Source organism: Hyperoodon ampullatus (assembly GCF_949752795.1).
Source record: "Hyperoodon ampullatus genome assembly, chromosome: X".
Lineage (NCBI taxonomy): Eukaryota > Metazoa > Chordata > Mammalia > Artiodactyla > Ziphiidae > Hyperoodon > Hyperoodon ampullatus.
In genome coordinates, this window is record NC_136913.1 from 100,951,189 (window position 1) to 100,974,918 (window position 23,730).

General features: G+C 38.5%; 1 protein-coding gene across 1 annotated transcript in view; it reads right to left on the reverse strand.

Moving 5' to 3' along the window:
- The window catches only part of LOC307069781 (sodium- and chloride-dependent neutral and basic amino acid transporter B(0+)-like), a gene marked incomplete at its 5' end in the record, with an annotated part of 45,021 nt that overhangs the window by 12,111 nt on the left and 9,180 nt on the right, over positions 1–23,730 (reverse strand). Inside the window, 4 exon segments of the mRNA XM_079728103.1 lie at positions 485–625; positions 2,218–2,350; positions 3,510–3,648; positions 4,450–4,611. Coding sequence (XP_079584229.1) covers positions 485–625; positions 2,218–2,350; positions 3,510–3,648; positions 4,450–4,611 — 575 coding nt within the window.

Here is a 23,730-nt window from a genome sequence, read left to right on the forward strand (position 1 = left end):
ATGGAATGCTTCATCCATTTCAAATTTATGTTTTAACTTCATAATATTAACTTTTGATACTAACTTTTGAAGACAATTAAAATTTATATTAGACCATTAAACCATCAGCTATAATCTTTAAATCTACTATGAGTTTATCTGATAAGTCACATAGCCCTAGTCATCAATTTGTGGGTACTCATGCATGAAATATTCTTTTTCAGATTAATAAGCCCCAAATCCTTTTGGTCAAATAGAATCAGTTTGAATAAAATGACTTTGAAAATCCTATTGCTAAAAATGATTGTCTCACTTCCAATAAGAGAGCATTAGTGCCATGTTAAATAGTTAAATCAGACATCCTAGGGGACGGAAACACTAATAAACTTAAGTACATATTCTTTTGCAAGCTACTATATTATGACACTCAATGGCAATCAAAGATTTTCAATATTGGCTTTTAAGTTTTACCTCCTCAGATAATTTGAAATCCAAATTGTCTTACCTCAGCTTCCCTAAGTTTTGTAAAATTTGACAGTGCTCCAATATAGTATGAAATGCCTTTTGATGCACCATCCAGAGTTGCCCCTCGGATCAGCAGGATGAGCAAGACAACATAGGGGAAAATAGCTGTAAAATATACCACCTACCAAGAAGAACAACCAAAAGTTAATGTTATTTTTTTAAATCATGGTGTATAATTATATACAAATAAAGTTATTAGCCAGTTGAAATTAGTAAAATAAAGTATCAAAGATTTCATTAGGTTATTAATGTCTGATAATACTAATACCAATGTTGGCATAACTTTCTCTTTCTGTTCTCACCACTCTCAAATGATCCACTTTCAAAACACTCTGATGTATGAAGCAATATTTACCAGGTTTGTGTTGTAAATACACAATACATTAGCAACGGTGACTTGGAATCTAGATCGAGTGCTTTCCTAAATGTATCCTAATAAATGTCTGAGGGGACTGAATAGCACCTCTTGGTAAATTACTGCATCGATGTGGGAAGGGAAATGATTTTAAACCCTGCAATGATACTCAATCCCCAAGGAGAAGGAAAATCTCCTAGTAGGTGTCCAAATCCCATGAAAGTTGATTAAGTGAATACTTAATCGACACTTGCTATTATTATCCTTAAAGCTACCATTAAGAGAGTTTGATAGCACACATATATACGTGTGAACTGCTTGTGTCCTAGATAATACATGGTTCCAGATGAGCAGACTGCCTTTGAGGCTGGCTTTTCATTAATGTGGATGATTTCTTTGGTCCATAGATGTCCTATGTTTGATAATATGCCCAAGGAGATGATTTAAACAAGTCATCCAGAGACCAATAAAAATTAATTGTGTGGGTAAATGGCTTTTAATGGATTCTTTCAATGTTAACATCAAAAAGGAGCCAAAGGTTTCAAAAATGTGCAACTGCAGCATTATTTTGGAAAGTTTCCACTGACTTTGTGATGTTCACTGTGTTTTTCTGATCTAACAGCATGTCTCATTACAATGTAACATTAATTGACTGTGCTAGATATTGTACCAGAACACAAAGATAGTATCCACAGTTATTCCTGTCGTCTGTCTTTAAGGAAATTTCAGTCTAGTAGTTACAAACACATACACATTTACTTTTCTGAGTACTGTCCAACTGCTCACAGAGAAAATTTCATACTGTTCTCTGAAATTGCCACCATGTTCTCTGAAAGTTTAAAAAATAAAACAATGAAGTGGGAAATGTTTTTCAGAAGAGGACTCTGCTGAGACAAGGTTCTGAGTCAATTTTGGCAAGCTTTAAGAGAACAATGGTATAGTTTTTTTCCTTCTCTCTCTAACAAGGGGAATCCTGACACTGTCACCCTATATAACGTATATAACAAGGATCTAAACTTTCCAAACCAAACATTGCAATATATAATTCCATTCAAGATGCTTCTTTATTATAGTAGGACAGAAATACTCCCAAGCCTCAGAATGCTGTATCAGCTAGAAGGGCCCAAGTTTAGAGAAACTGCACACATCTAGTACTAATTTTTGCTTGCTTTGTTTTATTTTTAATAATAGCAGGGTTCTTATGTATTTTCTTAGAGCGAGGCTGCCTACTTAGAAAGCTTTTCACACATTTGAATGTTCCCATCATAGAAAAAACATGCATTTGGTACTACCTGGCATTGAACTGCAATGAAATTGGAAAACAGCTACATCACTGTCTAATGTGTTTTCTAAATTACCTTCCCAGAAGACTTGATTCCTCTAAATAGTGCTGCTCCAACTATGAGCCAGGCCAGAAGAAGACAAAGTGCTAAATACCACACAATGACTCCAGCCTCATCCAATCCACTTGACCGTTGGAGCGCCACTTTACTGAAAACACATAAGCCCTTTGATGAACACACAATCACTTGTCTTGATACATTGAATTTTTAAATATCTTTCATCCAGGGAGAAGCTTCATGAGTACTTTATTAATACATCAATGTTGTGTGAGTCTTTTATTGATACAATTGTATGGAGGGGCAAACATAGTTCAGTGAAAAATTAGACTCTGAACTTTCTGGTCAACTGCAGCCAATCCAAAGTTCCAAACCCCAGAATAAAAGACCCACTCATTCCTTTAGCTATGATTTTCCCCTAATACTTCAAAGCTCCTGTATGGAAAGAAATTAACCTTACATCAGATTATTTCATTTTACTCGTTACGGTAGTTTTTTCTCAAGTTCAAATGATGGAGAAAACATTTAAATTGTATTAAATATTTTCTTATTCATCATACTTGTAGTTATCAAACCTAAATGGTCCCATTATTTATACCTTTTTCAAAGGTATAATTCCATGATTTCCACTAGGAACATATATGGATCTAGGATTTTAATTCTTAGCTTGATATTTGGAACATTTCAAGGTCCAAATTTTAAAAGGGTCACAAAGAGCAACAACATGGAGCTGAGGAAGAGCTCATTACAGCAATAGTCAAAGAAGTTATGTAAGGGTAAAGGGTAGGTATACAGTAAGGAGATAAAAGAGAGCTCATTTAAAATTAATAAAAGCAAATATAACCCCAAACATCTATTTTTACCATATGATGACAATTATAAGCAAAATGGATAATGAAGAATCTCAGCCTTAAATAGCAATTTTGCCCCCAATATTACTCATCACCCAACTGTTTATCATTAGAACTTGCTCATTAGAGTCTAAAAGTTGCATATTTTTCCTTCAAAGCAATGCCCTAGCTTATAGCTAATAAACACTGTATAAATCATCACTGAGAACATTGTGCCCATTTCATAACTAATTTATAAATGACAATCTATTAACTATGAGCTAATTTTGCAGGCTACTACTACTCACACAGGCTAGGTAAACATTTGAGTCAAACGAAGTATAATTTGCTCTGACTTGACTCCCCCCCCCGCCTTTTTTTCCTACTTATATGAGTTAAGAAAAGAGCGGATCAATATTTTATGGTTATAAACATTTTTAATAACATCCGTTTAAGATGTAGATAATTTACTGTACTCACTTCCAATATTGTTCACTGGGAAGCTGCCCTGGCTGATAAACTTCACTTCCATTGATGCAGGTAAAATTGTTGGCGTCTACCCAGCTTTTATTCACTTGGAAGATTTCACCTAGCTTTATACTCACATTACAATGTGTCACTAAAAATTAGAAAAAAGAATACATACACAGACACATACTTAGTTTTAGAAGAGTACTTACCTGGAAAAAAAAAGTTTTAATGATGAAATATTTAAAGTACTGTTTAAATTGTTACTTGGTGAAGGTGGAGTAGAAATCTTACAAATGGAATAAGCCATGCACATTCAGCATCTGAAATCCTCTCTACTACTAAGCTGGGGGTGAGTATGAAAATATCTGCCTTTTTAAGTTGTGGTTCTATTTAGAGTAATAACAGCTATAGAGTAACAATCATTTCAGTTGGGACTTAGTGCTCTAAGGAACTTTTCATATGTGGACTTATTTAACCTATATAGATAAATGACACCTTTAAATTCCTAAGAAGTGTTAAATCTTTATCACTTTATCCTCCAATATACACAGGCAATCCCAGTGGTAATAGTCTACAGTATGGATGCTACATTGTCCCAAAGATTAGCAACACTCAACCATCAACTGAAACACTACTACTATCATAAATAGTGCTTTTCTCTCTTACCACTTTCCCATTTTCTTCCTTTTCTTGATGCCCACAACTTAGGCCTGCAAGAAGTACTCCAAGTAGTGGTTTAGCCTTACTGGGTGCCCTCAGAAATTGACATATTGCATTAATCAATTTTCAGGTTATACATGCTTTATTCTGCTTTTATCAATAACCTATGGCTCACTTAAAATTGAACCTAAATTGGTTAGAAAATGATTTAACCCTTTAATCTTCTTAGAAAATATAAAAGAATGATGCAGAGTTAATAATATTTTTTAAATAAGTAAATGAATTTTACCTACAGGCGATCTGCTACAGGTTTTATCTGCCCAATAAGAACAAGTTTTCCATGGTAGTTCACGTTGAAAAGAAGCAAACATGTAGTAAAGACTATGGACAATTATGACATTATAATAGATTGTCACAAAAATGGATATCAGGACCATTGTAATTCCCACACCTGGAAAAGAGAACAATTAAAATAAAAAACAAGTGAAATTTGTTTTCCTAATTCATAAAGCTGCATCTCAATTTCCACAAAATCTATTTTAAAATGAGAAAACTGTTTCAAACAATGTTTTTTCTCTCTCTCTTTTTTTTATGTGGGGAGGCAGTACTACTGTCTGAGTAGCTTTCTTCTCAAAATTATTTTGATGATTGACTTTCTGAGACAGTTTTTTAGTTGATCAGAAAAAGGTTCTAAGATCAAAGACCTGTATTAAGCCATCAAATTCACATAAGGGAAGACCATGTTCATTATTCTTTCTTATTAAGTCTGTAAATTCTGGTCAGAGTGGATACTACTAAAAAAAAACTATTCAAAGCTCATATCCTATCGACTTGCTGACCAATACTTCCCTCTTCATCTATAAACCAGCATTTTAAAAACATCTTTATTATAATTGCTTTACAGTAGTGTAGTAGTTTCTGCTTTATAACAAAGTGAATCAGCTATACATATACATATATCCGCATGTTTCCTCCCTCTTGCATCTCCCTCCCTCCCACCCTCCCTATCTCACCCCTCTAGGTGGTCACAAAGCACGGAGCTGATCTCCCTGTGCTATGTGGCTGCTTCCCACTAGCTAGCTATTTTACGTAAACTGGGACCAAGTGAGAGAGTGGCATGGACATATATAAACCAACATTTTGACAAGTAGAAGATAAATCCTCTGAATGAATGTCCTAAAAGGAGAGTGTACAGCATTTCTACAAGTGCATGTAAAGAAAATTCAATAACTCAGTAACAATCCAAATTTGAACTTCTGAAATTTCTTTAACTCAGTAGTTTCAAAATACAGCAAGCATATTGAATGTAACTCCTATGTTAAGACTAGCTTTTGTGACAAAGCGAGAGAGTGGCATGGACATATATACACACATATATACACAACGTAAAATAGATAGCTAGTGGGAAGCAGCCGCATAGCACAGGGAGATCAGCTGGGTGCTTTGTGACCACCTAGTGGGGTCGATAGGGAGGGTGGGAGGGAGGGAGACGCAAGAGGGAAGAGATATGGGAACATATGTATATGTATAACTGATTCACTTTGTTATAAAGCAGAAACTAACACACCATTGTAAAGCAATTATACTCCAATAAAGATGTTAAAAAAAGAATTAACATCTTTATAAATATTAAGCCATTTCATCAAAGAACATAGACTGTCTCTCCATTTGTTTAAATGATCATATATGTTTTTTTCCAGCTTCATTAAGGCATAATTGACAAATAAACAGTTTTATATATTTAAGGTGTGCAACATTTTGATACATGTATGTATACATTGTGAAATGATTACCACAATCAGGCTATTTAGCACTTCCATTATCTTACATACTAACCATTTTTTTGTGTATGTGGTGAAAACATTTAAGATCTACTCTCTTAGAAAATTTCAAGTGTACAAAACAGTATTATTAAATATAGTCACCAGGTTGTACATTAGATCTCCAAACTTATGTATCCTGCATAACTGAGACTTTCTACCCTTTGACCAACATCTCTCTATTTACCCCCACCCCCTCACTACCACTATTCTATCCTCTGTTTCTATGAGTCGGTATAGCTAATCTACCATAGATATGAAATTTACAGATATGCCTTTATGCAACTTCACTAAAGGCCAGATTTTAAACTTCCGGGGTTTTCAAAGCAAGAAACATTCCAGAAAATGTTTGCTGCTCTTTACCATCTGTCTTTTCACACAATATCATCCATTAACAGGGTGGGAGAGTTTCCAGTTTTTCTCTTGACATCTGGTCACATAATTTAGGTCTACGAATGGAAATCAAAATGCATAATAGAGCCTATTATCTAAATTATTCTGCCTTCAGTCTCTCTGCACCCCCAGACTTAAATAAAGTCCAGAAAAAGGTGTGTGAAATATTCATAAATACAAAGCAGAAATATTTGATAAGCTTTCAACAAAATAGTTAAAATAATTGCCCTTCAATTCCTACTAAAAGCCTTTTTCCTCAATGTGTAGTACTGTTCCAGGTGGTTTGCATATATAAAAAATAGCTCATGAGGAAGGACAAAATATATCAGGAGAAATACTACATGTTTAGTGCTGAAGGAATGTTGATTAAAAGATCCCCTGGGGATGCTAAGAATTGGGCACAGAATAAAGTCAGTGAAGTAGAATTTCATAATGGCTGATGATTAAAATTTTGCTCTTAACCAAATTTATGTAAATTGATTGAGAAAAATAGAGAACCTTCCTAACAGTGGCAGTAGCATTAATAAAGGCATGGTGACAGGAGGGAGCAAGGTGTATTAATGATAGTGATTTGACTGAAGAGATGGGCAATATTATGAGGAATGAAAAATACATTTATGGAGATAATATGAATGTAGAATAAATTTATGGAGAACTTTACATGTTAGGCTAAGGATTTAAGGATGTATAACTTCCATTACCAGAGGTAAAGTGAAGTAGGAAGTCTTGCCAACCCCCTCTCTCTGGAAACAATCAACCCAGAAATATGGTTTTAAAAGAAAACAAAACAGCCTCTGGTTTGGGACAAGATGGCATAGACACATCTCTCCCAGCTCCTCTCTACTAAGTACAAATAAAAATCCTGGACATAATAAAGTAGACAATCATGGATAACCCTAAAGAGTTAAAAAGAGAAAACAGACTGCCTAGGGAATCCCAGAACTTGAGGGGAAACACAGCAACCCAGTTTTTTACCACCCTCCCAGGGGAAGAAGCAAAACCAGGCCCAAAGTTTCTTGACTCTCCAAGAGACAAAAAACATGCCAGCCTCAGTGCCTTGATAGAGTGGTAGCCCTGCTGGCACTACACAGCCAAAAGAGACCTGGAAAGCACTCTCTGTTACACAGGCCCAGCTACTCCCAACAGGACCTAGTGGTACCCAGTAGGCCAGTGAAGTACATCTTACCCCTTCAGGCAGCACCAGGAAGAATCAAGAGGGAACTCCACCAGCACCAGGTGACTTGGCAAAGAGTGGTTCTCATGTCCCATCAGGCCCAGTGTCTCTTGTCTCCACTTAGGGGCAACATGCCTGGGAGAGTACATTTAAAGAAGAATTAGTGCCACATTTTACACATTCTCTTTCAGAAAGCAAACAGAAGTGGATAGAACACTTTCCAACATATTTTATAAGATCAGTATTACCTTGATACCAAAACCAGACAAGGGCAGTAAAAAAAATGAAAACTTCAGACCAATAGCTGTCATAAACTTAGACTCAAAACACTTCAACGAAATATTAGCAAGACATTGTGTAAAAGTGGTATTCATTCTTCTTGAACTGTTTGTTAGAATTCTCCAGGGAAACCATCTGAACCTGGAGCTTTCTTTTTCAAGAACTTTTTAATTGCACATTCAATTTCTTTAATGGTTAGAGGGCTATTCAGATTGTCTGTTTATCTTTTTGAGTTTGGTAGTTTTTGATTTTTAAGAAATTTGTTAATTTCTTCTAAGTTGTTGAAATTATGATCCTACAGCTGTTTGCAGAATTGTCTTATTATCTTTTTAATGGATGCAAGATCTGTAGTGATATCTCCTATTTTATTTCTGATATTGGAGATTTGTGTCTTCTTTTTTCTTCAAATCTTGTTAAAGTTTCACCAATATTATTAATTTTTTTCATAAAACCAGATTTCTCATATTTTCTCTATTGTTTGTCTGTTTTTATTTCATTGATTTCTGTTCTTATGTTTGTTTCCTTCCTCCTCTTTGTTTTGGTTTTACTTTACTCTTTCTAGTTTCTTGAGTAGGAATTCATTAGTGATTTGAGGCCTTATGTCCTATAATTTTATAATTTATTTTAATCCACAAATCAGCAAAACAAAAAATAAAAATATTAGGGTATAATATCTCTAATGGGAGGTAAATGAACCAGTCCAGATGAGCCATATGAAGTGGTTAGCAGATTATTTGTACAGATAACTCAGAAAAATAAAAACTCCTTTCACAAGAATTTGTTGCAAAAGTGAATATTCCTTTGAAATATCTTAATGATTTTCTCAAATGTTCAATTTATATTGACAGCAAATAACTTGAAATAATATAGAACTTAAAATAACATGAAAGGCAGATACTCTTTAAACACATTGTATGTTGAGAAAAAGGACAAATGGAGACAAGTGAATAGAGGACACAAAAGAATATCTTGTGGTGTTTGCACCCAAAGCAGTAAAGAGGATTTCAGGGCAAAAAGAATCACCAGAAATGCAAAAATCAACAAGCCTAAGCAAGAATAAGATTGATAAGGAAAACTAGGAGCACCAAACGTAAGATAAGTCAGATGCAGTTTAGATAAGAGAAGATAATAAGAAAATAGGAATAAGAAAGATGAATTAAGAGTAATTATAAGGATGAGGAGCTTTACTTAAGAATGATGGTGGAGGTTCCCTGGTGGCACAGTGGTTGGGAGTCCGTCTGCCGATGCAGGGGACACGGGTTCGTGCCCTGGTCCGGGAGGATCCCATATGCCATGGAGCGGCTGGGCCCGTGAGCCATGGCCGCTGAGCCTGTGCGTCCGGAGCCTGTGCTCCGCAACGGGAGAGGCCACAGCAGTGAGAGGCCCGCATACTGCAAAAAAAAAAAAAAAGAATGATGGTGGAGGGGGAAGATGGCGGAAGAGTAAGACACGGAGATCACCTTCCTCCCCACAGATACACCAGAAATACATCTACACGTGGAACAACTCCTACAGAACACCTACTGAACGCTGGCAGAAGACCTCAGACCTCCCAAAAGGCAAGAAACTCCCCACGTACCTGGGTAGGGCAAAAGAAAAAAGAATAAACAGAGACAAAAGAATAGGGATGGGACCTGCACCAGTGGGAGGGAGTCGTGAAGGAGGAAAGGTTTCCAGACACTAGAAGCCCCTTCGCGGGTGGAGACTGCGGGTGGCGGAGGGGGGAGCTTCGGAGCCCCGGAAGAGAGCTCAGCAACAGGGGTGCGGAGGGCAAAGCGGAGAGATTCCCGCACAGAGGATCGGTACCGACTGGCACTCACCAGCCTGAGAGGCTTGTCTGCTCACCCGCCAGGGCAGGCGGGGCTGGGAGCTGAGGCTTGGGCTTCGGTCGGAGCGCAGGGAGAGGACTGGGGCTGGCGGCATGAACACAGCCTGCAGGGGGTTAGTGCACCACGGCTAGCCAGGAGGGAGTCCGGGGAAGAGTCTGCAGCTGCCGAAGAGACAAGAGACTTTTTCTTCCCTCTTTGTTTCCTGGTGCGCGAGGAGAGGGGATTAAGAGCGCTGCTTAAAGGAGCTCCAGAGACGGGCGCGAGCCACGGCTAACAGCACGGACCCCAGAGACGGGCATGAGACGCTAAGGCTGCTGCTGCCGCCACCAAGAAGCCTGTGTGTGAGCAGGCTCCACACCTCCCTTCCAGGGAGCCTATGCAGCCCGCCACTGCCAGGGTCCCGGGATCCAGGGACAACTTCCCCGGGAGAACGCACGGCGCGCCTCAGGCTGGCGCAACGTGACGCCGGCCTCTGCCGCCGCAGGCTCGCCCCGCCTCCGTACCCCTCCCTCCCCCCGGCCGGAGTGAGCCAGAGCCCCCGAATCAGCTGCTCCTTTAACCCCGTCCTGTCTGAGTGAAGAACAGATGCCCTCAGGCGACCTACACGCAGAGGCGGGGCCAAATCCAAACCTCAGTCCCAGGAGCTGTGCAAACAAAGAAGAGAAAGGGAAATCTCTCCCAGCAGCCTCAGGATCAGCGAATTGAAGCTCCACAATCAACTTGATGTACCCTGCATCTGTGGAATACCTGAATAGACACCGAATCATCCCAAATTAAGGAGGTGGACTTTGAGAGCAAGATTTATTGTTTATTCCCCCTTTCCTCTTTTTGTGAGTGTGTATGTGTATGATTCTGTGTAAGATTTTGTCTGTATAGCTTTGCTTTCACCATTTGTCCTAGAGTTCTATCTATCCTTTTTTTTTTTTACTTTTTAAAAAAATTTTTTCTTAATAATTATTTTTTATTTCAATAACTTTATTTTTTCTTACTTTATTTTAGTTTCTTTTATCCTCTTTCTTTCTTTCTTTCTTTCTTTCTACTTTTTCTCCCTTTTATTCTGAGCTGTGTGGATGAAAGGCTCTGGTGCTCCAGCCAGGAGTCAGTGCTGTGCCTCTGAGGTGGGAGAGCCAACTTCAGGACACTGGTCCACAAGAGACCTCCCAGCTCCACGTAATATCAAATGGCGAAAATCTCCCAGAGATCTCCATCTCAACACCAACACCCAGCTTCACTCAACGACCAGCAAGCTACAGTGCTGGACACCCTATGCCAAACAACTAGCAAGACAGGAACACAACCCCACCCATTAGCAGAGAGGCTGCCTAAAATCATAATAAGTCCACATACACCCCAAAACACACCACCAGACGTGGACCTGCCCACCAGAAAGACAAGATCCAGCCTCATCCACCAGAACACAGGCACTAGTCCCCTCCACCAGGAAGCCTACACAACCCACTGAACCAACTTTAGCCACTGGGGACAGACACCAAAAGCAACGGGAACTATGAACCTGCAGCCTGTAAAAAGGTGACCCCAAACACAGTAAGATAAGCAAAATGAGAAGACAGAAAAACACACAGCAGATGAAGGAGCAAGATAAAAACCCACCAGACCTAACAAATGAAGAAGAAATTGGCAGTCTACCTGAAAAAGAATTCAGAATAATGATAGTAAAGATGATCGAAAATCTTGGAAATAGAATAGAGAAAATGCAAGAAACATTTAACAAGGACCTAGAAGAACTAAAGAGGAAACAAGCAATGATGAACAACACAATAAATGAAATTAAAAATACTCTAGAAGGGATCAATTGCAGAATAACTGAGGCAGTGGAACGGATAAGTGACCTGGGAGATAAAATAGTGGAAATAACTACTGCAGAGCAGAATAAAGAAAAAAGAATGAGAAGAACTGAGGACAGTCTCAGAGACCTCTGGGACAACATTAAATGCACCAACATTCGAATTATAGGGGTTCCAGAAGAAGAAGAGAAAAAGAAAGGGACTGAGAAAATATTTGAAGAGATTATAGTGGAAAACATCCCGAATATGGGAAAGGAAATAGTTAATCAAGTCCAGGAAGCACAGAGTCCCATACAGGATAAATCCAAGGAGAAACATGCCAAGACAAATATTAATCAAACTGTCAAAAATTAAATACAAAGAAAACATATTAAAAGCAGCAAGGGAAAAACAACAAATAACACACAAGGGAATCCCCATAAGGTTAACAGCTGATCTTTCAGCAGAAACTCTGCAAGCCAGAAGGGACTGGCAGGACATACTTAAAGTGATGAAGGAGAAAAGCCTACAACCAAGATTACTCTACCCAGCAAGGATCTCATTCAGATTTGATGGAGAAATTAAAATGTTTACAGACAAGCAAAAGCTGAGAGAGTTCAGCACCACCAAACCAGCTTTACAACAAATGCTAAAGGATCTTCTCTAGGCAAGAAACACAAGAGAAGGAAAAGACCTACAATAACAAACCCAAAACAATTAAGAAAAAGGGAATAGGAACATACATATCGATAATTACCTTAAATGTAAATGGATTAAATGCTCCCACCAAAAGACACAGACTGGCTGAATGGATACAAAAACAAGACCCATGTATATGCTGTCTACAAGAGACCCACTTCAGACCTAGAGACACATACAGACTGAAAGTGAGGGGATGGAAAAAGATATTCCATGCAAATGGAAATCAAAAGAAAGCTGGAGTAGCAATTCTCATATCAGACAAAATAGACTTTAAAATAAAGACTATTAGAAGAGACAAAGAAGGACACTACACAATGATCAAGGGATCGATCCATGAGGAAGATATAACAATTGTAAATATTTATGCACCCAACATAGGAGCACCTCAATACATAAGGCAAATACTAACAGCCATAAAAGGGGAAATCGACAGTAACACATTCATAGTAGGGGACTTTAACACCCCACTTTCAGCAATGGACAGATCATCCAAAATGAAAATAAATAAGGAAACACAAGCTTTAAATGATACATTAAACAAGATGGACTTAATTGATATTTATAGGACATTCCATCCAAAAACAACAGAACACACATTTTTCTCAAGTGCTTATGGAACATTTTCCAGGATAGATCATATCTTGGGTCACAAATCAAGCCTTGGTAAATTTAAGAAAATTGAAATTGTATCAAGTATCTTTTCCGACCACAACGCTATGAGACTAGATATCAATTACAGGAAAAGATCTGTAAAAACTACAAACACATGGAGGCTAAACAATACACTACTTAATAACGAAATGATCACTGAAGAAATCAAAGAGGAAATCAAAAAATACCTAGAAACAAATGACAATGGAGACACAACGACCCAAAACCTATGAGATGCAGCAAAAGCTAAGAGGGAAGTCTATAGCAATACAATTCTACCTTAAGAAACAGGCAACATCTCGAATAAACAACCTAACCTTGCACCTAAAGCAATTAGAGAAAGAAGAACAAAAAACCCCAAAGTTAGCAGAAGGAAAGAAATCATAAAGATCGGATCAGAAATAAATGAAAAAAAATGAAGGAAATGATAGCAAAGATCAATAAAACTAAAAGCTGGCTCTTAAACAAAATTGATCAACCATTAGCCAGACTCATCAAGAAAAAAAGGGAGAAGACTCAAATCAATAGAATTAGAAATGAAAAAGGAGAATTAATGATTTGTCTCCCTTTTTCTCTAAAGATGCATTCTCTTGGACTGATTTCTTTGGACTTTTGTCTTTTAAAAATCAAAAGCCAGGGACTTCCCGGGTAGCACAGTGGTTAAGAATCCACCTGACAATATAGGGGACATGGGTTTGAGCCCTGATCCAGGAAGATCCCACATGCTGCAGAGCAACTAAGCCCATGCGCCACAACTACTGAGCCTGCGCTCTAGAGCCCGTGAGCCACAACTACTGAAGCCCACACGCCTAGAGCCCATGCTCCGCAACAAGAGAAGCCACCGCAATGAGAAGCCCATGGTGCACTACAATGTAGTGCATGAACAGTAGCCCCTACTCGCTGCAACTAGAGAAAGCCCATGTGCAGCAACGAAGATCCAATGCAGCCAAAAAGAAAAAAAAGAAAAAAAAATCAAAAGCCAGAAATTTTGAGATTCACAAACCTGTTCTTGAAGGTTGCTACCTCTCTGATGAACTTCAAAGCCTATTTCAAAATCTATTTTGAAACTCAAAAGCTGAGAATTGGTTTTTTTCTGTTTGAATTTCTATCATAACTGTGCATTGAAGGAGGTGAGTATAGCATGATACCCTTGCCTTTGCATTGATGGGATAGAGTAGGGAGAGCAAAATGCATATTATGTCATATTTTACAAATTTACCAAATAAAATTAAAATATTTGTCTCAAGTCCTTCCAACCAATAAGATGTTCTAGATGTGAACTTGAATTAGAAGATCAGATTCTTCCCCTATCCAGAACTTCCCAGCTAGTATATAGCACATCGAAGTGCTCCAAACATGTTACGGATACACACTCTTCAACCTGGGGCGGGCTCTGGACATTGGCAGTTACATATAAATCTTGTCATTTAAAAAAAAGTTGGAAAACATCATCCCAGCCTATCTCCTTTCCTACTCCTTTACTTAAGCCTTTTTAACAAATGGATTTATACAGCAGCAAGCCTAGTCAGACCAGAGATGGATGGGATATGAAAAGCAGAATAAGCCAATTAATCAGGCAGATAAACCAAGAAGGATTCAAGCAAGAGGAAGGTGGTAGAGGAAGGAGTGGAAATCAGCCACAGCATCTCTGTTTTAGAGACAGGCCACCAGTTTCTAAAATTCTTAGAAGGGGGAAAAAGCAAGAAGAATTAGGGTTCAAGGAAGAAAGTCAAGGGAATAGTTCATCAGACCCACTTATTAGCATGTGGGTCTGATTTGAGAGCAGGACCAGCAGTAAGGCTAACACTTATAAGGTTCTGAATTACTGACCTAGGACTCTTTAGATTCTCCTGCCTTGGGAAAGAAATGGACCTAGCAACCAGAGAAGGGATGAACTTCAGCAAGCTTTAGCATTAGGGGGCAGGACAAATCAGAGAACACATCTGAACAGAAATGTATAAATACCAAGAAAATAGTGGCTTGTCTTATCCTAGGGACCCATGATTTTGCATGAGTTCCAGAATAGGAATTGAATTTAGGAAGAGCCAAGAACACACACTGTCTACCCCTTACTGATGTGATCTCTACTGATGTATTTTTAAACTTCTTTGTTTCCTTCTAGATCGACAAATAGAAAAAAATATTTGGGACTAAAACATGCAATATTTCTCTCACATGGTTATCACATGAGAAAAGCTTCGGGTACCAAAATTAACCAGACTAGGCAGACACTCTCATCCCCATCTTCGTAAGTAATCACCCATAACACCAAGGCTCCTGAGTTCTCTGTCCTCTGTGATGCTCTGTATTTCCTTGCCCGTAACTGAAGCAACTGCTCTCCCCGCACACGCCTTTCCCAAATCCCTTTACTAGGCCCTCTGTAAACGGCCACTGCTCCATATTTAGCAAACAATCCTATTCTCAGAATACATGTGGGCATCACATTCATTTTCTTATCTTAACTGAGTCCTAGCTCTTCCCTGAGGCCACTTCTCCTAGGTACTCTAAAGTGGGGCTTACTTTCTCACGCACCATGCAATTGAATTGACAGGGTTGTGTCCTCTTTGATCTTCATTGCCACTTTCATTCATTGCTCTTGGCATCTTCTTCTTTTAAACAAAACAAGCACAAACAGCAACAGCAGATTCCTGTTTTGTTGCTAATTATGCCATTCCATTACAGCATCCTCTCCCTTCCCAGTCACTGTCCCCTACGATCTCCCTGACATTCCCCTTCCTTTATTAAACACTTTGCCATCAGGCTCATAGTTTTTGTTTTTGTTTTTTTATATTTCTATATTTCTTTAGTTCTTATTTAATTTTCTCAGCAATGCTGTGGAATTGGCAGCATACCGGTCTTTTGTTTTTTTTAAATTTTTATTGGAGTATAGTTGCTTTACAGTATTGTGTTAGTTTCTACTGTACAGCAAAGTGAATCAACTATACGTATACATATGTCCCCTCTTTTTTGGATTTCCTTCTCATTTAGGTGACCACAGAGCACTGAGTAGGGTTCCCTGTGCTATATAGTAGGTTCTTATAGGTTCATAGTTAAAAAAATTTTTTTTTCTTTTGGGATCTCTTCCTTCATCCAGGTGACTCTCATACCTTCAGGGATCATCTATTTAATAACAAGACCTCTCAGTGCTTCAAGCAGCCCCGATAACTTTTTCCTCCACTCCATGTGAGTCAGTCACTTCCACGATTCTGACTTGAACCTCACCATCATCCACAACTGTTAGAAAGAAATCATCTTTCCTTTTCTGACTTCAACCTCCTATCCTTCCAGTTTGCTTGTTCAACTGCCTCCCTGTGTCATGGAGACATCCAGTCTATTGATCCCTCTACTTTTTCCCATTCACTCAGATCCTTCCTTTCATCACTTGCCTCCTTACCCAATGTAGATTTCATGGCCCATCATTTCAGTAATGCCCAGCCAATATCCCGAGTGTAAGATTACACTCACTAACTTTATGTAAGACTTCAACGGTACTCTGTATCCTCACCATCTTTCTCTAAGTCACTATTTCAAAACTTCTCTACCATCCTTGAGTCTCTGACTCCCTCTCCCTTTCTGTGCTGATGCAGAAAGAGGGAGAAGGGGTCCAAAATTTGAGAATAGAAGATAGAAAGAAACTTCCAGAAGGAAAGTTTCTCATTTTCTCTATACAAAATGCACATATTTACTTTAAAACTTCAAACAGCTTATCATCCTTCTCCCCAATTAGGATAATGAGGCTGCCCTTTATTCTATCTAAGACTAATTTCTCCACATTATTTATACTCATTGTTTCCATTTCTTTACTTTCAACTCACCCTGTTCAATCTAACTTTTTGCCCCCTCCCTCCATAAAAACAGATCTGCTTGATGCCATCAGTGTCACTAAATAAAATACAATTTAGAGCGGCTGGGCCCGTGAGCCATGGCCGCTGGACCTGCGCGTCCGGAGCCTGTGCTCTGCAACGGGAGAGGCCGCAGCAGTGAGAGGCCCGTGCACCGCAAAAACAAAACAAAACAAAACAAAAAAACACAAAAAATACAATTTACAGTTTATGTTTTATTTGACCTCTCATCAGCAGCATTCACTGTTAAACTACCCAAACCTTCTTGAAACACTCTTTTTTGTTACCGTCTACAACACAATACTTAACTGTGTCTCTGCCCATTCCTTCTCTGCTCCTTTGCAGGCTCATCCTGATCTACCAGCAAATCTATATTACATGTTAGAATTCATCAAGGTTTGTTAATAAACCCCACTGGTTTCTCATTCTATAGTCTTCCCCCTGATTTCAACTAGCACGTATACCCAAGTGAGTAAAAAAAAAAAAAAAGTAACATGTAATGGCAGAGAGACAGAAAAATAGTAACTGTTAAGTATTGTGTATACATTATGTTAAGTATTGTGTGTGTGTATATATATCCGACATCTGACGTCTGTGATCCAAAGCGGTATATTCAATGGATAACAGAATATTCAACTCATTGTATTTGTTCTTTCCTTAGTTGTTTTAAAGTTACCTCAGACCAACAATGAACACATCTCACATACACACATACACACACATTCACACACATCTACCCCACCAAATACAGTCCTCTTCCAGGATCCCCTTACCAAAATGGACCCTTGATGGCACCTCATGCCCACCCCATTGCTAATTCAGAACTGGCTTATAGATTTTACCTTCCAAATCTGCTTCATTTAGCCAGGCTTTTCCATCTCCACTGTCAACACCCTAATGGAAGGCAGTGTCTCCTGAATGAACTATGACAGCTTCCCAATTTTGTCTTATTGTATTCATTATTACCCCTTTCCTATCTGCTTCCAACGGCTGCCAAAATTTGTAATGCAGATCTTATCATGGTCCCTCTCTCAATTTAAACTCTTTCAGTGTTTTACCATTGCTCTTAGGATATGGTTAAAACTCCTTAACGTTTTCAACAATGCTCTGTGTAGTCTGGCCTTTGCCTACCTTTCAGGGCTTTCTTGCCATGTTCCCTCACAGCACAAGTCCTTTGCATATGCTACCTCTTGTTTCCTAGAACATTTTTTCCCGTGTCCCTCCAAGTCATCCTGCAGAACTCAAGTCATATCCCTTTGTGATACCCTTTCCTTTTTCCTAGTATCACTCTTAGTTTGTAGTTGTTTATCTGTATGGTTATTACTGCCTGCATTTTCTTTCCAGAGTCCAGACTCTAAACTCTATGAGGGCCTATCTGTGTTTGTCCATCTTGTACTCCCAGCGCCTAGTGAATAATTGTTGAATGAATGAATGAATAGACTCTTTACCAGCACAATAGTGAAATTCACCAAGTAAGAGTTTACTTCTTTTGGCCACTCCTTTCCATGTCTTCTTCTCTCCACAGTGGTACAATCAGTATTCTCAAAACCATTCTCGGGCTTCCCTGGTGGCGCAGTGGTTGAGAGTCCACCTGCCGATGCAGGGGACACCGGTTCGTGCCCCGGTCCGGGAAGAACTCACATGCCGCGGAGCGGCTGGGCCCGTGAGCCATGGCCGCTGAGCCTGCGCGTCCGGAGCCCGTGCTCCGCAACGGGAGAGGCCACAGCAGTGAGAGGCCCGTGTACCGCAAAAAAACAAACAAAAAAATGTTCTCTTACATTCTTCCCTAGTTCTGAAGTATTAGTTTTCGAGAAGTGAGGAGATAAGCTCATTGAGACTTAGGAGTGACAGGCTGGTAAGGCTCAATAGTTTTCTCCTCCCAACTGAATTTACCTTTTGAAAATGGATTAAACCTTAAAATTTAAACAAAGAGGTTCTACTGTGAGATTTCTTCTGTCAGAAGAAGGCTCTGAACAGATACCACAAGTTCTACTGAAGAGATTGTCCTTTCCTTACTCAATTTTTGTGAAATCCATTTCTTGTTCATAGTGTAATTTAAGTTTATTTTGGCTTCTTCTAGAAAATCATTGATACTAATGTTACTGATGTTTAGCCAAATATCTAATTCTGTTTATAATATCTCAGAGCTGAGGAGGACTTAAGCTTCATTTCCACATAATGTAATCATTAATTTTCATTTCCTAACTGCCTTAAGTAGTAATTATTTTTGATGTGGTTATTGTCAAAACAGTACATAAGGGGCTTCCCTGGTGGCGCAGTGGTTGAGAGTCCGCTTGCCGATGCAGGGGACACGGGTTCGTGTCCCGGTCCGGGAAGATCCCACATGCCGCGACTGGGCCCGTGAGCCATGCCCGTGAGCCATGCCCGTGAGCCATGCCCTTGAGCCATGGTTGCTGAGCCTGCGCGTCCGGAGCCTGCTCTCCGCAACGGGAGAGGCCACAGCAGTGAGAGGCCTGCGTACCGCAAAAAAAAAAACAAAAAAAACACAAAAACAAACAAACAAACAAAAAACAGTACATAAATTATGTCAGTTGCTATATAGATATTCAGATAAATAGATATATACATAATTGCTTTTATCATACCTATGTTATTGGTTAGGACAAATGATCATAACATGCCATTCTCCCTGCTCTCCCAAGGAAGAATAACTTCCCTTGAGAGCCATAGACCCAGTGAAAGATTTAGTACCGGAGCTGACAAATTTGTCCTGGCTTTTGTGACTTGTAGGAAGCTATACATTCTGTTTGTTGGGAAATCTAATTTTGCATTAACCTAGCAGAAAAAAGAAATCCACAAGTAGCTGAGAATCTGATTGATATGCAGCTGCATTAAAAGAAGAGAAAATGTAATGCTGTCTGCCTATGGTTTCCTTCAGTCACCACAGGGTAATAAAAGCAACATATTTTTTAATTACCATTTCTTACTAGAATGTGGAAATATTAGCCTCCAGATACCCATTTAAAAGCTTGAAACCAGATGGTAGAAAATATCCAGCTGAATCAAAGTCGAGGGGAGAACAATCTGAGTAAAGTGATTTGGAGACATCTGATATGTGGAATGGGGGCATATAAAGACTCCGAGAGAAAGGAAGGGAAGGCAGATCAACTACTAAAGCCTCCGAAAATGTCAGACATATTTGAGAAAATCTTATCAAGTTAATAATGGCCAAAATTCACATCTTATTTCAGAGAATGGCTGGAAATCATAGGCTGTAATTTCTAGTATCAGATGTGAAATTGCTCCTTTAAGTGAAAGTAATTTTGATACCTTAAATTTCCATGGTGTCTTTCTTTTCAAAGAAAGTTTCTCAGAGTGAGGTTTGCAAGTACATAGAGTTAGTTGTCAGCAGAAACTTGCAAAGAAAAAAATGTCCCAAGCCAGGTTGTCCTCTTTCTTCTTTCTTCTGGCTACACATCACAATTGTCACCACACATCCCCCAAGCTCAACCTCCATATACCCAAAGGAAAACACAAAATATTGATATATGCTACTATACATATGAACTGCTTCTGGAGTACAGGAACAAATTGTTCCCAGAATCAGCTCTGTGTTCTCAGGGATCCCACTATATCCATTCATTTATTGAGTAAAAAATATATTAAGCAGCCATGTTTCTCCAGACCCTTAGCAGGCCCTACAGTATAAAAACATGAGCAAGATATTCAGTTGACCCTCCAAATCCATAGATGCCACATCCACTGATTCAACCAACTGTGGATTGAAAAAAATCGGGAAAAAATTCTAGAAAGTTCCAAAATCAAAATCTGAATTTGCCTATCTGACAACTATTTACATAGCATATACATTGTATTAAGTATGGTGCCTATGGCAAAGAATACACACATGAAAAAGCCCAGAGAGACTATTTACTGACACACTGAACAGAAGCAAGTATGGCCGAAGTATTTCAAGAATGGGAGTGTGCAAGATGGGGTGGTAGATCAGCCAGAAATCAAAGCCACCTTTCCGTGCCTTGAACATGCCAAGCAAGCTCCAGCCTCCTCCAAAACTTCACATGGCTCTCTCTCTCACTTCATTGTAGCCTATGCTCAAATATCGCCTAATCAGAGAGAACTTCCTTAACCTTTCAATCTAGGATAATTTCCTTCCACATCATTCTCTGTGCCTTGATTTGCTTCATTTTTCTTCAATGCACTTACCACTATCTGATATATTATTTATCATCTTTCTTCCTTCAGTAGAATGTAAGCAACTTGAGAGGCCCTTTATTCTTTTCATTGCTATATCCCCAGTACCTAAAATTATTCCTGGCACATTGTAGTTGTTCAATAAATATCTGATAAGTGAAGACATGAAAAGCAGGTAGAAAAGTGCCTGACAGATAATAAGTGCTTCAAAGTGTTAGCTATTTTGTTGTTGTTGTTGTTGTTGTTTTGCTGTACGCGGACCTCTCACTGTTGTGTCCTCTCCCGTTGCGGAGCACAGGCTCCGGACGCGCAGGCTCAGCGGCCATGGCTCACGGGCCCAGCCGCTCTGCGGCATGTGGGATCTTCCCGGACCGGGGCACGAACCAGTGTCCCCTGCATCGGCAGGTGGACTCTCAACCACTGCGCCACCAGGGAAGCCCAGTGTTAGCTATTTTTATTACGAAGTATGGATAAGGCAGAGGAGATCATAAAAAGATAAAATAAAAACTTGAGTATTTGAGTACCACAGTCTCTCTGACTGGAAACCTGGGTTTGAGTCTCTGCTGAAAGCTCCCATAAAAGGAGGGACTTTACTATTTCCTGCTGCAGACTATCCCACTGATTAGACCAAAGGTCTATTCATTCAAAGGTTTTCTCTTAGGCTGACCTGAAATCTGCATCCGTAGTTTCTTCCATCTCTTCCAACCTTCTTGAAAAACACAAAGCAAATCCCTTCTGGAGAACTAAAGTCTGCTATTACATGTTTCTTTACTTTTAATCAGAACAAAATAATTCAATTCCTTGAACTGCATGAATTTCTGTTAGCCTTTTAAAATATTCAGACATATGATCTGACCAATAGGCTTCATTGGTCCCTGGGTTATCATTATTAATGCAATTTATGATTCTATAAGCATTTTAATAACTGTGTTTACTGAAATAGTTATATAAGTGTATATGAACATCGATTCATTTTAAAGTGTTTTCTCTAAAAAACATATACTTTGCTGATTAAAGTTGTTAGTTTAGCTGGTTAATACAGAATTCTATTTTTAATACTTGAAACAAGAGAAAAACTAATCTCTTAATCCAATGCTTTCCCCTAAGCTAAGTAGAGTAAATCTCTGGGATTTGAGGATTTAAAATTCAAAGTTTCAGATATCCACAGAAGACCCAAATATTAAAGGCATGCAACAATCTGTAATTTTCCTGAGGCATGAGTTTTCCTGAGGCATGAACGGCACACCCGGCAAGGTTAATATGTGGCAGTGTGTCTCTTAGCTTATGAGTGAGCCAAGCTCTCTCCCAAGCTTATGTATCTTAACATGGCTCTGTTATTCTCTGCTCAAACTTGTATATATATATATTTTATGGGATTGAAATATATGTTACAGTATTGTTAGAGAATATGGGGAATATCCAGAGTTTTAGTAGTTTTTCTTAGCAACTATTTTAAGTCTAATATCCAGTTCTTACAAGAGTGGTCATAATACTCTACTGCCACCTGGTGACATCATGTTGTCCACTCAGCGTAAATTTATGATCCAATCCCCTGCATCCTACTATATGTAGGATTCCTTTGCCAGTTTGGAAGAGCTCTTGATCAATATCCATGCTCTATTCATTCTCAACTTAGAGTAGGGAGACCAGGTTATATGTGAATGGTTCTAAGTGAAAAAATCAGAGAATACTCACACTGCTGTAGCAGAGTAAAAAATAAATTAATTAATTAATAATAAAAATAAAAAACCAAGATATTCCTTAAGCAAATTCAATTGATTAAGCCATGACTGAATAATTATTTTTGGAACATAAGATTTTTCCATTCGAAATTATTATGACTTTTAAATACTCTATTGTGTCTGGTTGAAACTAAAGTTTGATTGAACATAATGCTTTAGAGAAACCGTTTTACATTTTTTTAGAATCCATTTATTTTTTAAATTTGTGTTTTATTTTCTTAACTTTTTATTTTGAAATAATTATAGACTCAAAGGGAATTACAAAGATAATAAAGAAAAGTCCAGGGTACCCTTCACCCAGTTCCCTAAGATGGTTTACATCTTAGTTAATCATATCATAGTATCAAAACAGAAAAACTATCCCATCTCCACAAAGATCCTTTGTGTAACTCCTTTACAGTTACACGCTTCCCCCACACCATCCACTACCATAGCTAAACCCTAGCAACTACTCATGTGTTCTCCATCTCTATAATTTTGTCATTTCAAGATTATTATAAATGAAATCATACTGGATATAACATTCTGAGACTGGCTTTTTTTACACTTGGCATAATGTATTTGAAATCCATCCAAGTTATTGTATACTATAAATAGCTTCTTTTTATTGCTGAGTAAAATTTCATAGTATGGATGTATCACAGTTTGTTTAACCACTCATCCATTATAGGCTATTTTGTTTGTTTCCAGTTTTGGGCTATTACCAATAAAGCTCCTATGAACATTTGCATACAAGTTTTTGTGTGTCTGAGAGTTCTCAGAGACAGGGTGCCTCTCTCTCTCCTTTGCCATTCCATGATGGTTTTATTCAAGGAAAAGACTATAAAAGGCTTAGCATCTACTAGTAACTTTGTCAAAAGGAAAGTCCCAAATCAAAGTCCCAATGAAAGACTTTAGTTGTAGAAAAGAATCTGTAAAAAGTGGGCCACCGCTACTATCACCACAATCCTACCCTGATATGTATAAGTGCTTATATCATTTGAGCCTTATATTTAGTGTTTTTTAAAAATATCTTAGATGAAAACATCAACTAGGAAATGTTAACAACTATTAAACAACCAACCAAGGATATGCCTTGGTATATCCTACACCAGGGAAATGTGTGCAGTGATCCTATGTTGACCAAATCCAATAGAGATTAAAGATCATGCGTTGAGTGAATATGTGTGAAAGGGGATCCA